The 13,987-nt window shown below is 38.8% G+C and overlaps 1 protein-coding gene across 6 annotated transcripts in view; it reads left to right on the plus strand.

Moving 5' to 3' along the window:
• Nucleotides 1-13,987, plus strand: part of ANKMY2 (ankyrin repeat and MYND domain containing 2) — a 47,278-nt gene that overhangs the window by 29,474 nt on the left and 3,817 nt on the right. For 5 of the 6 annotated variants that reach the window (NM_001257747.1, XM_077995089.1, XM_028844979.2 and 2 more), the window contains 4 exon segments: nt 1,073-1,233; nt 6,273-6,487; nt 7,270-7,405; nt 12,757-12,885. In NM_001257747.1, coding sequence (NP_001244676.1) covers nt 1,073-1,233; nt 6,273-6,487; nt 7,270-7,405; nt 12,757-12,885 — 641 coding nt within the window. 6 annotated transcript variants of the gene reach the window in all.

Raw genomic sequence — 13,987 nt, forward strand, 5'->3', positions numbered from 1 at the left:
CCCGCCACCCCTGGGTTCTTCCAGGAACTTTCAGGGACAAGCAGAGCCCTCTGCCAGCCTCAAGCACCAGGGTCCAGCCGGCCCACAGTGCTGTCCCCACGCAGGTCACCTGTTGTCGGCAGGATCAAGCAGACGCTCCCAGGACCAAGCACAAGCAGGCAGGGGCCACGCAGACTGCCCCAGGGGGACCACTTTCCGGGAGCGGGGACCATGGCGTCTGCACGCTCTGCCCAGGCGCGCCTCCGCTGGTCCCCCAGCCCTCATCGGTCAGAATGGAGGAAGAAGTCTCTCCTCCGGAGATCCAGTCAGAGCCTGCGCCCTCCTGTGTGCCCTGTGGGTTCTGCCTGCTTGCCCAGAGTGGCCACTGCTTTGCTACAGAGAGGTAGTGGAGAGGGAGCTAGGGACGGGAGGCCACAGGAGCACACTTGCAGGCCAGCAGCTTCCCCGGGGAAGAGTTTGCTTTCGTAGAACCATTTTTAATTAGAGATGCCTTAGAGAAGTGGCTTGGAATTCTGTGCAAAGCCACGATATGGATTCCAAGCTTATGGAAGCAAAAGCCTTTTCTCTACATTTCACAAAGAGGGCAAGCTTTTCTCAAATTCGGGGGGTAGTGGGTAAGGGGGAGAGGGTTTCAGTTTAATATTATCGTTATAATAAGAACAATACTTTATATGGAGTAAATTTAAATTTTGTGTGAATACAACCGGATGTGATTAGGGAAACATGAGCATCATTTGTGTAGGCTGAGAAGAGGAGACATTTAACTTACAAGCAACTTATGAAATACTCAGGGTCTCTTACAAGTTGAACAGTGCTTTCTTTTGTAATCCACATAATCTTCATATGTATTTTGGATTCTGTGTCTTTCAAAGATTGTTTATCAACTTTACAAGGAATGTTTATAAATGTTCTCTAAAATATTTTACCTGTCCTCCTTCTCTACTCTCCTTTCCTGAAAAATAAAGATATTGGTGCATGTTTACATCACAAAAATGGCAACATAATTAATTTTAAAATCCAGATGTGTTATTTTTAATACTAAAACACAACTTTTCTCTTTTTCTGTGAAAAGGTCAACATGATTGTGTGACCATAATCAACAATTTCTTTCCTCGAGAGAGACTGGATTATTACACTAAGCCCCAGGGACTGGATAAAGAGCCAAAACTGCCCCCAAAGTTGGCAGGCCCGCTGCACAAAATCATCACCACAACGAATCTTCATCCTGTCAAGGTAGTGTGCTGTCTACTGTATTTGCTTTTTATGTAAATATTGCTTCAGAGCTTAAACTGCTTTTATTATACAGGATCATAATTGTCTTGGGTTGGGTTTTGTAGATGTAGAGCTTGCAGTGGGCTCTTTTGGCCTGTTGATTTATTGAAGGAGCACTCTCCGTTGAAACCTGGAAGTGAGTGAGTGAGAGAGAAACAGACTAAAGCATCAGGAAAAGCCACGCAAAGAGATGGGTTCGCTGAAGCCTAGCTTCCACCTCATCCCACTGGGAGCTCTGGAGTGTGAGTGGCTCCAGAGAAGCAAGGGAGTCCAGCTTTTGTATTCATCAGTCTGTTGTTGGATGGGGCCTGTCTCCAGAGGGAAAGGACAGCCTCCCAGATAGTACCAAGTGAGGTGGCTCCCTTTCAATGAGGGCAGTCTTCTGGAGAAAAGACCATAGTAGCTGACCCTGAGAGCCTCTGAGGCCTGGTATACAGGCCTGGTAAAAAGGATGTAGGTGGGGCACTAACAGCATCTGTTACAATAATTGCCTTTTTAAGAAAGATTCTGAAATGTAATCACGGGAACGTTTTTAAGGTAAGTGGCTATTTGATGCCTTTAAATAACATAGTTTTTCCAGTAATTCATCAAATCAAACAGATTGTCAAATTTCGTAGATGAACACATAAGTTCAAATGGCTTAACTGGGAAATTTCAAGAGCTATTCTGAAATATTTCAGGGCTATTGTCTTCTAGATTTTAAAAATATGGGCTTTTACTGTTTTTACAGCATAATTAAAAAAAAATCCAGCTAAACAAGTATAATTTCCTCAATAATCATCATAGAAAACTACACAGCTACATGTGTGCTACAGTGATGAGGTCCTATTTCAATTTCAATATCTGTCACATGCTTTTACTCACAGGGTAAAGATTTGATAGTAGTTCAGAGCTGTTTAAGTGAGCAAGATAGTAAGTTGGGTCAAAAGTTAAGGTTCTTCCTTAACATAAGGCGTTATTATCATGTAGAAAATAGATTTTCCCAGAAGTTTATTACAAAAGAAGAATCTGTGGAGTCTGCTGAGCATCATGAAAATGAGTGGACAGTTCTTATAAGTAACTCTGTTGAAGAGTGACCCTCATTCAAAGATATAAGATCCAAAACGTATGTAATCTTATTGCTTTGCTGATGCATCCCTGTACATCTTTCTTGAGTATTTGAAGGTTGAGAAACAAACCAAATTTACTCATTGTGTGTTCCTCCACCCAAATTAATTTTCTAGGCCCTTAAGAGAGATGACAAACTAATAGATACCTTTCCCATCAGACAGAAAAGTGAAATCTGCTGTTTTTATTTTAGAAAACTCAAGCATTTTTCTTAATATTCTGGAAGAACTGCCAGAGGCAACACTAGTGATACTAAGTGGGCAAATTCAGCTGTGAATTGCATACTCATGTTTTTAGTGGAGACTACAGAGGGCTTAGAATTTAACCTTTAAAAAATATGTATTTTCTTCTTTGTTAGTGGTTCTCTGCCTCCCAGCACACGTAGGGAAAAGAGAACTCCCTAGAGAAGCATTGGCTCCTCTCCATGGTGCTGTCTCAGGCATGGGCTGGCTGGGATGGGGAGACAGGTTTCTGTCAGGGGACGGTATTTCTCAATGTAGAGAATGTGTCTGGTTCTGTAAGACCCTTGTTCCTCCACTGCCTGAGCAATACAGGATATTCTGGCTTATATTGATTTGCCCTGTATTTTTCTGATTCACTGTCTTTCATATCTAGGTTTCTACCCCTTCAGATTGCAGTAAGGGTTTGTGGATTTTTTTTTTTTTTTTTTTTTTTTTTTTTTTTTTTTTTTTGAGATAGGGTCTTGCTCTGTCACCCAGACTGGAGTACAGTGGTGCAGATCTCGGCTCACTGCAGCCTCTGCCCTCCGGGTTAAAGCAATTCTCCTGCCTCAGCCTCCTGAGTGACTGGGATTACAGGTGCCTGCCGTCATGCCTGGCTAATTTTTGTATTTTGGGTAGAGATGGGGTTTCTCCATGTTGGCCAGGCTTCTGGAATATTTTTTTATGTTTACTTGGAACCCAGTCTTTCAGGGTTAAGTGTCCTAAAAATTATTAATACTCTGTCTTCAGTTATCTTTGAAGGTGTATATTTTAAGTAAATTAGATTGAGGGCATATTTATGCAGACAATAATTTGTAAAGGTGTATAGTCTGAAATAGACTACATAATATTTTTTAGAGTATAAAGGGGACTATCCTATTATATACCTTCCTCCAGCCCAGACCTTGCTTTTTGTAGGTTTAAATGATCTATTCACTCGAAAGCTTTTCTTTTATCCATCCTTTGGATATAAAAGCCACCCAGTTGCTTTTTTTGTTGCGGCCTGTTTTTATTGCTCTACCCCTTTCTAAGCTAGCATGGCCTTTCCTATGGAGTATTATTTAAAAAGTAATAACCACTGTATAATGTCAAACAGCTTTTAAAACAAGCTCAGAAATTCTCCCCAGTACACACCTCACATTTCATTACAGTGCACCTAACATAGCTATATTTGTGTCTAGGCTAAGTGGCTGCCATAGCAATAAGGATGCATTTGTTTTCAAAAGGGACTTGGAGGATTGTGCTGATGCCCAGAATATGAAGGTTATCTAGAAGAAAAACCAAATCACAGGAAAAAATGTCAGCAGAGCAGGGTCTATGAGTGGACAGGAGGCAGATGTGCACACAGCAATCCTGTCTTTGATTACTGTGATTTTCAAGCCTGGTATTGTAGATTTAGCAGTTTTTAAAAATGGGATTTAAAAACTACAAGGAATTCAAAATGCCACTACATGAACATATTCTCAGGTAGCAATCCTTTGAATGGTAAAAATTTATCTAGTTTTTAATGCCAATAGAAATATATTTATTAAATGCTCCTCCTCATTAATTAATAAAAAGGATTTCCTTTGTAATATATTACTTCATAATGCTGCAGAGATTGAGGAAGAAAACAAGTACAAATATTATTCTTTTGTGTGTAGCTATGTAATTGTTTCATTAAGCTCATGTTAATGATGTGGTTATTTGTCATTTTTCTTGGTGTATATTTGTGCTGTGTATTAAAAAATAGATAAGGTCTAATGTCTCCAAACAAAAAATTATTAATCTGGGTTCTGTTTGAAATTTTTTGAAAGAATTTCACTTGTAAGTTTAAGATTCTATAGTTGATTATAAATGCCACATATAAAAATACTGATCAAACAATTTTAAATGATTACAATTAGCAGAAGTATAAACAGATGATTACTGAGTCTTTTCTTCTCTACCATAAATTGCCAAAGTATGTTTTGGTAGAGAGAGTTATCAAGAAATTTACCAATAAGGATTCTGATTATACTTGCTTCATTAAGTCTAATAACTTATTATTAAGTGCTGGATTTTTGTAAAACACTAGATTGTATATAAATCTAATAATGTCAAAAAGTGAAAATCATTTAATTTTACAGGGACATTTCATCTGTGTTAAATTTCTAATTAGAGGGCTAGCTATGGGCTTTACTAATAGATGATCTTTTTTCATGCCTAAAGAAAAGAAACTAATTCAGGAAACTCTACCTGTTGTTCCCTGACATGTACAGTCCCTGGGATATTGATTTAGCTGTAACAGGTAGGTTAGCAAGTACTGACTGGCTCTCTGCTCTGTGCATACAGTTGTGACCCTGTTACATTTATTGTGGTCTTTGTGCTCGTCAGTTCAGCTAGATCCGAGTTCTTGTCTTACAACCAGGAAGAATTAGACGTGGACACTGGAGAGTGAGTGGAGTAGAATTTATTAAGTGAAAGGAAAGCTCTCAGCAAAGAGGGGATGCAGGGAGGTGGTTCCCCTACCCGAAGGTGGGAAAGTCCCCCGTGTGCCTGGGTCCAGGTCCTTTTATGGACTCAGAATGGGGAGTGCATGCTGATTGGTTTGTGAGTATGTGAAAAAGGTTAAAGCGAAGACACCACTCAGTGGTGGGCACGACAGTGTAGAAAACCAGTTAGGAAAGGGTAGGTGTATGTAAAATAGGTGAAGGGTAAGGATCAGTCAGAAGAAATTGAGCCAAACAGGAAGACAAGTTCTCAATCCAGTTCGAGGATTTAATTTGTAGCTTGCCTTTCAGGCTTTAAACTGTCTTTGGCTTGGAAATGGCGCTTCATCAAGGACCCACCCCATCTGCCTAGGCATTTGGCTGCCTCCTGCCACACTCACATTCATGTTTACATTACTATTATACCACCATGGATGTTTACAGCAGTCCTATGCAGACCCACTTCAAATAATCTACCCTACAACAATGCTAATACAAAAATACTCCTTATTACACTAAATTTGACTTATTACACTAAATTACACTTAATCTGTGCGTACATAGGAAATGTGGTACTCATAATGTGTAAGATTTGATCATTCTAATATTTCCCCCTTAAAGTTATTTATGGCTTCCTCTTTGACCTATTCTCATGACTGTAGATGATCGGAAGCATCTTCAGGAAAATTTCCGCAGAGAAATGTAGTTAATTGGAAAGTAAAGCATATTTCATTTTTAGACTTCATTCTGAAAAAATCTCATTTTCTTATGCTTAATAAGAATTAATGAGAATTGTAGCTCTCCTAGCCATGAAATTCTAGAGCTGAGTAATGTTAACTAAAAGTGGTTATTGCTCAATGATTTGATTCTTTATGTAAAATGTTCAAATTTGCCATGTTTATCTTTAGTCAAAGCGCACTTAACAGAGACTGTAAAATCATGTACTCTTGAGTGGCATACTGGCACTCTGGCATAGGTAGATGGCAGATCACATTATAACTTTGATATACAGAGTTTAAGAGATTCCACTACTTTACGGTCATTCTATATTGTTCTATATGTTTGTTCCGGGTAATCTGCATTCTAACAAATAGCATAATAACTTCATGATCCTAAGGAAGGCTTTCTTTGGCAATCTTTTGAAATCAACTAAATGGACTACCTAATTTGTACATGGAAAAGTCTCTCCTTTAATACCTGAGTACACTGGGATTTCCTCTAGATCGTGATGCTTGTAAATGAGAATCCTCTGCTGACAGAAGCAGCAGCCCTGAATAAATGCTACAGAGTGATGGATTTGATTTGTGAGAAATGTATGAAGCAAAGAGACATGAATGAAGTATTGGCTATGAAAATGCATTACATAAGCTGTATCTTTCAGAAATGCATTAACTTCTTGAAAGATGGAGAGAATAAACTGGACACCTTGATCAAAAGGTACTCTTTTTACTACGTCGTTTATAAAATACACTCAACTGGATTTTTTTTTTATATGAAGCCTGATTATTATGGGTTTCAAAATTAAACATTTTGGCAGCAATTGCTGTTGTTGGAATCACATTTAGTCTTTGACAAACAGACAATAATGTTATACTTACATTGAGTGATTATTCAGTTCTGTATTCTTTACTGTGATGTTTTTGTTGTTACCAGCGATTTACAGATGAGGAATCTGAGGTTTGGAGAGGTTAAATAGCATGTGTAAGATCACACAGTGAGAAAGTGGCCCAAGTCTAAATTTGAGCATATTTCATGCCCTAGGTTGCAGCTCTGGATTTATAATGGCATCCAGGGTGTCTCTGTTACTGTACCTTGGAGAGCTGTGTTTTATGCTGGTTCTCTGACCACCAGAGATCAAATTCTCTTGCATACTTACCTAAAAAAGGGAACTAAGTCTGAAGGGTGTGGCCCTATGAGAGTTTTTATTCTTAGTACAAATAACTGACATGGTAATAAGTAACTAGCTAATCTGATAACAGTGTTTAACGTGTTTTATGGTGATAGTCACCTTTCCATATTCATTTAATGGGCCTGAAAACCTTATAAGGCCTAGCGTGACATATGGGTTGAAGAGCAATTTGAATTGAGCCCGTCATCATGATTTGAAGAGACAAAGGAAATCCTAAGTAACAGAAGATACTACTAAAAACTGTTGGGTTCAGCTAGGAGAGAGTGCTTAGTGATTCAACTCCAAATACTCTTTAAAAAATATCTTTCAGCTTGTTAAAAGGCCGAGCTTCTGATGGCTTTCCAGTGTATCAAGAAAAGATCATCAGAGAAAGTATCAGAAAATTTCCTTACTGCGAAGCTACACTCCTCCAGCAGCTGGTTCGAAGCATTGCTCCTGTTGAAATTGTAAGGCTCCTCTTACCTAAGTTGACTCTATCAGTAAGACCTAATTACCACATATTGTATTGTTAAAGGCAAGTTCTCTTTAGTATTTATTTTTATTATTTCAGAATATTTTTAGGAACAAAGGTGGAGATAGGTTTGCCTGCCAAACCTGTCCCTGTTGATTTATTTCCCATCTCACGATCTTCTTCTTACCTTATTATAGTTCATAGTTTAATAATCAGGACGTCCCTATGTTGAAATGTAGATAGTTAGGGTAGGAACTGACATTTTATATACATCCACTGTGTAATATAGGTACACACTTACACTTGTAGCTATATGAATTACCAGCACAAAGTCATACACTAGATGCAAGTATGAATTGATTGCCTAGGGTGATAGTATCCAGGCAGTGGGGATGTAGTGGGATAAGCCATGGGAAGGCTCCTTGTGGTTCCTGATAACAATCTCAAAGTATGCTCCAGCTTCCCATAATCCTCCTTAATGCCTCTGATTAGAAAATGTCCATACTAAAACCTGTTTATACTTACCCACTATATAAGTGCGTTTTGTTAACTTTATCTGTTATTTTAATTACTTGCTATTCATTTGTCATGTATTTTAATTTATTTGGCCTTTTCTATTTTGAGGCAGAGTCTCTTTCTGTCGCCTAGGCTGGAGTGCAGTGGCACAATCTCAGCTCACTGCAACCTCCGCCTCCCAGGTTCAAGCGATTCTCCTGCCTCAGCCTCCTGAGTAGCTGGGACTATAGGTGCGCACCACCACACCCAGCTAATTCTTGTATTTTTAGTAGAGATGGGGTTTCACCACGTTGACCAGGTTGGTCTCAAACTCCTGACTCAGGTGATCTACCCACCTCGGTTTCCCAAAGTGCTGGGATTACAGGCATGAGCCACTGTGCCCAGCCACCTTTTCTGTTTTGAATACATTTTTGTTTACCCTATCTATACCCATTCATGCTTTTATATGTTTCAACCAAAAACTTGATCAGCTTTTGTCTATCAGGCAAGAAATTGATCCTAAGACCAGTCCCACCCATGGCTTCCTCCCTTCCTCTGGCAAATCTGGTTCCCTTCTCTATGCTTTCTCTCTGGGTTGTTATGTCATCCTCAGTGTGGAACATCAGGGCTCAAAGTGGGCTCCAGATGCTCCTTCGTACATTAATAATTTACCTAGTCTGAACCATAAAATAAACAAGAAAGACCTGAGCAGGCAAGACCATCTCATAAAGTTCATGTATTGATTTATTCATGTGTGCTCCCCCTACTTTCAAGGGTTTCTTTACTCATACTTTTTAACATAGTTGGCTATTTAGTGGTTATGCTTTTGGAAGAATAAAGTTAGCAAATTACGATTTGTCAATTACAAATGTGTCTTAGCAGCACATATCAAAGCCCAACCAACCATGAATTAAATAGATAAGGGTTTATGTATTCACATATACATAGATGCCCAAAGGTAGCACTAGGTCTGGTATAGTGACTTAAAAATAGTTTGGGGACCCAAACACTTTCTCATCTTTCCCTTCCAATATTCCTCAGCTATGTAGGTTCTTATACGCATACTTACGATCTCATGGTTACGAGGCATTTGATGTTCCTCCTCCAGCTCATATTCCTATCCCAGGCAGGCAGGAAGAGCAAAGGGGTCCATATCTGGAAAACATAAGCTCTCCCAGAAGCCCTCTGCCTGTGTCACATGACTTTCCTTAGCTACACAGGAGTCTGGGGAAATAAGTATTTTTGGCTTTTCTAAACACTGCTGCTTTGAACAAAATTACACTTCTGTTAGTGAGGAAGCTGGGAGAATTGATATCACAGAAGCAACTAGCAGTACCTGTTATGTGGGATTTCCAGCACTCACAAATGGTTGCTGACCTTTTACCTTCATGAGAAAAAACAGAAAAACTAAAACAGCAAGCCAGAGTTCTTAAAAAAAAAAAAAAAAAAAAAAAAAAAAGGCAGGTCAATATCATGGTCAACAAGTTATCTTAGCTCCATGTAATAGAATAATGTAATTAGAATTTATAGAGTATAATTATTATTTTTATTTATTTTTTTATTTATTCAGGGGGAGTCTTGCTTGTTAACCAGGCTAGAGTGCAGTGGCGTGATCTCGGCTCATTACAACCTCAACCTTCCAGGTTCAAGCGATTCTCATGTCTCAGCCTCCTGAGTAGCTGGGACTACAGGCACACGCCACCATGCCCGACTAATTTTTTTGCATTTTTATTAAAACGGGGTTTCACCATGTTGGCCAGGCTGGTCTTGAACTCCTGACTTCAGGTGATCTGCCCGCCTTGGCCTCCCAAAGTGCTGGGATTACAGGCGTGAACCACTATACCTGGCCTAGAGTATAATGATTATTGTTTACCCCAGTGATCTGAGTCATCAAGAAAAGGTTTATAATAAAGTTAGGATAGTATTTCATGCATTTTGGAAAGACTTTTCTTTAACAATTTTTGTTCTTGGAAGTTTTATGTTCTCCTCTCTGGAAAACTTGATCCCAAATGCTTGTGATTGTGCATATCACAGCTATTGTTTACTGCCTAATGCGTTTTCATATTCTGCAAGTTCTAAGCCTCTGAAGTGATGCCCACCTTTTCCCGGCATACCATGGTTCCCAGGGCTGGCTGCTGTGAGCTTCACTGTGTTGTTTTCTGACAGTGCTAATGCCTGGGCCCTCTGCTCAGCTTTTGGTTCCCTCTGCCTACTGTGGAACTCTGGCTTCTGCCTGTCTCAAGGCTCAGCAGGAAGTGTGAGGCATGGCTAAGTTTAGAAAGATTGCTCCAGCATCATAGCAGATCATACCGTTAAAGATAATTTTGCTTTATCTATTGACACTATGTATTTTAACTTCTGGAAGTTAAAATGTCTGTGATTTTATAGCATACATTGAATAAAACATCCTGTTTGTTTTTAGGCTGAGTATCTTTCTATGGGAGGAGCTCTGACACCCAAGCAGATTCTTCTCTAACAAAATAGATGACAAGATTTTATATAACAAGGGATTTATTGTCACAACACCAGTACCAAGAAACATGGTTACTCATCTGTACCACTGTTACTTTTCTTTATCAGCCATAGTTCACATAACAGGTGTGCTCCTAGCAAAATATTCTTCAGTTTTCTCTTGAGTTACATCTGTGAGAATGTCAGTGTGTGGTATGACTCCCACAACTGTCCCATTTCGTGGGAGATTTTGAACACGTCTCAAGCAGTTTTGTGAAAAAATTTGAACATGAAAATATAATTGTCGTAATGTCTGTTGAATATATCATATTCTGTTGATTTGTGGGGCAGACTGCTCCACGATTCAGTACTCTACTTTTGAGGCAAAAGAATGATACAGATTTGTAAACATTCAGTGTAATATTAAGAACCAGTAATTCTCAAACTTTTAGTATGTCTTAGAATTACCTGGGAATATTGGTAATAATGCAGGTACCTAGACCACATCCTTAGAAATTCTAAGTTACAAGGTATGGGGCAGTGGGAGGGATCTGCATTTTTACCAGGTTCTCTGATGCAGTCCAGCATTTGAGGACAACTAAAATAGACATTCATTCCTGATGGAATTATTAACTGAAGTGTCTAATATCTGAAACTTGATTTCACCTAATTTTTCCTCATTATACTATCTTTATTCCAAAAGAGAATTCATAGCACTTTCATGTGAAAGCAAACCCAGTCATTATTATTTGTATTCAAGAAGAACATGGCAGTTCCAAAATGAGTGCTACTTTTAAAATGCTTCTTGAATCTTTGAGTATTTTCTTTGACTATCTTGAGTATACAGAACAGTGAAGGACATTGTTCCTGGGTGATATTTTTAAATCTCTGTTATGTACAATTGGTAAGATAATATAAAACAAATATTCTTAGGAAGAAAAAGCAAATACTCAAAATGAAAATTATAAAGTATCAAAATTCTGGTTTGGAATAAATGAAGAAATTTGAAAAACTCAGAACAAAGAACTGTTAGGAACAGGTAAGAAAAATAGATACTGTGTAAATATTTTTTGCTAAATAAGTTTTAGTAGCATCGTCTCAGACATAAATACTTACCCCCCCTTTTTTTTTTTTTTTTTAAATAAAAGGTCTTGCACTGTCACCAAGTCTGTAGTGCAGTGGCATGATCTCGGCTCACTGCAACCTGTACCTCCCGGGCTCAGGTGATCCTTCTGCCTCAGACTCCCAAGTAGCTGGGACTACAGGCGTGCCACCATGCCTGGCTAATTTTTGTATTTTCAGTAGAGTCAGGGCTTCACCAAGTTGGTCAGGCTGCTCTCAAACTCCTAACCTCAAATGATCTGCTTGCCTTGGCCTCCCAAAGTACTGGGATTACCGGCGTGAGCCACTGCTCCCAGCCCCTTATAATTTTCTTTGTAAAAAAAATATATAGACCAGGCGCAGTGGCTCACGCCTGTAATCCCAGCACTTTGGGAGGCCAAGGTGGGTGAATCATGAGGTCAGGTGTTCGAGACCATCCTGGCCAACATGGTGAAATCCCGTCTCTACTGAAAATACAAAAAATTATCTGGGCGTAGTGGCGGGCACCTGCAGTCCCAGCTGCTCAGAAGGCTGAGGCAGGAGAATCACTTGAACCTGGGAGGCGGAGGTTGCAGTGAGCCGAAATCGAGCCACTGCACCTCCAGCCCGGGTGACAGAGTGAGACTCCATCTCAAAGAAAAAAAAAAAAAAAATTTATAAATGTTTTTTTAACAACCTTTTTAAATTTTCCATTGCCCGCTAGTAATAAGTTTCACACATTTGGTTTTTCTTAATAGTTTGATTCAATTGCATGTGTGTTTCTTAACAAATTTGGAACATACCAATTATAATGGTGATAATTTATTTGAACTGCAAGCCAACATAAAGCAAATGAGTTTAAACATATTGCCTTTAAAATACTTATATTATACTAAACTTTTTGGAATTAAGATAAACATTTTTGATGTGCCCTATAATTGTTTCAAGGAATATGAACATTTGCTGGTTGTCAGTTCTCAGAAAAAAAATTCCACTCTGGAGTCATTGTCCTAAATCTGAATCGCTATGGGCTTACTGAATTATCCTCACTGGAAAAATACTTTTATTCTAGTTAAGGGTGTATTTTTCTCTTTAATTATCTGGACCTGTGACTGACTTTTCATATGTTTTGTACAGAAAATGGTATATTCTAAAAGATTTTTGTCATTTTGTCTTAAAGCCTGTGTAATCTATAGCCTTAATGATTTCTTCCTTTTTGTGTCAATATTGTAGGACAGCAGTATCCATGGGCTGATACCTCTGTAGTGTTTCCATGGTGATTTCAGAGTTTGTTTTTTCTCCTCTTCATGCCCACTCTAGGGTTCTGATCCCACTGCATTCTCCGTCCTTACCCAAGCCATCACTGGCCAGGTGGGTTTTGTGGATGTGGAGTTTTGCACTACCTGTGGAGAAAAGGGAGCAAGTAAAAGATGTTCAGTTTGCAAAATGGTAAGAATGGAGTTCTTTTTAGTTCATTGACCTCTGGTGTAGATGCAGCCAAGCTGATGATTGAGTTTTAATATTCCATAAGAATAGACATTAGTTTTCTAATAAATTGTAGCAATGAAAATATTTTATTTAATACTTAAAAAGTAGTTTTGGAAGAGAATTAATAGGATCAGTATAGTTATTTACTGTGTCTTCTGCTACACTGCCAGTCTTTTTTGCCCCTTTGTTGGCCACCTCATGGAAAGAAAGGATATGAATGAATGAATATGAGAAAATAAGAGAAAGATTATCTGCAAGGAGACCAAGGCTGGTGCAGATATGAAACCTAGAATAGGACAGTTCATAAATATACATTCTTTACTCTTCTGATGTTGACTTTAATGACAGTGTCTTCATCAACATATCCTTGTAAAACTACAATTTCTGACTGTTGCCAGTCTTTAATCCCTATGGACTGTACTGCCCCCTTCTGCCAGAATTAACTTTGTAAAAGGCATATCTGATTGTGTTCTCATATCCAGATACTGAGCACATGCATGTGTCTGTACATTCACTTAATCCCATAGGTAGCATCAACTGCCTGTTGACTTTAAAGTTGAAATTCTTCAGCATGTTGTATGAAACCCATTATAATCTACTGTAACCTACTTCTTCAGCTTCATCTTGTTTAATGACTTACTTCTCTGAACCTGAGTTTCCTGAATTAAATGAAATTCCAGAATTAAATCAAACTATTCATATTGGTTAACTATTACTGCTTATAAAAACACACTGAAACTCAGTGCTTAAAACAATAATCATTTAGTCTTTCTCTCACAGTTACGGTTGGCTGTTCTCAGCTGGGGCAGTTGTGCTCCATGTGACTCTCATGCTGCTTGTACTAGCAGGCTAGGCTGAGCATGTTGTCTTGGCAATAGCAAAGGTACACATGGGCAGGTAGAAACACAGAAAGCCTCTCAAGGACTAGCCTTGAAATTGCCATGTTGTGTCATGCTATTGGCCATAACAAATCACATGGGCCAGTATGAAGTCAAGTCTCCTCCCTTTCAGTGCAGAGAACTTTGAAATCATATGAGAAAGTGTATGAATGCAAGGATGAATG

The sequence above is a fragment of the Macaca mulatta genome, chromosome 3 (genome assembly GCF_049350105.2).
Source record: "Macaca mulatta isolate MMU2019108-1 chromosome 3, T2T-MMU8v2.0, whole genome shotgun sequence".
In the NCBI taxonomy this organism is placed as follows: Eukaryota; Metazoa; Chordata; class Mammalia; order Primates; family Cercopithecidae; genus Macaca; species Macaca mulatta.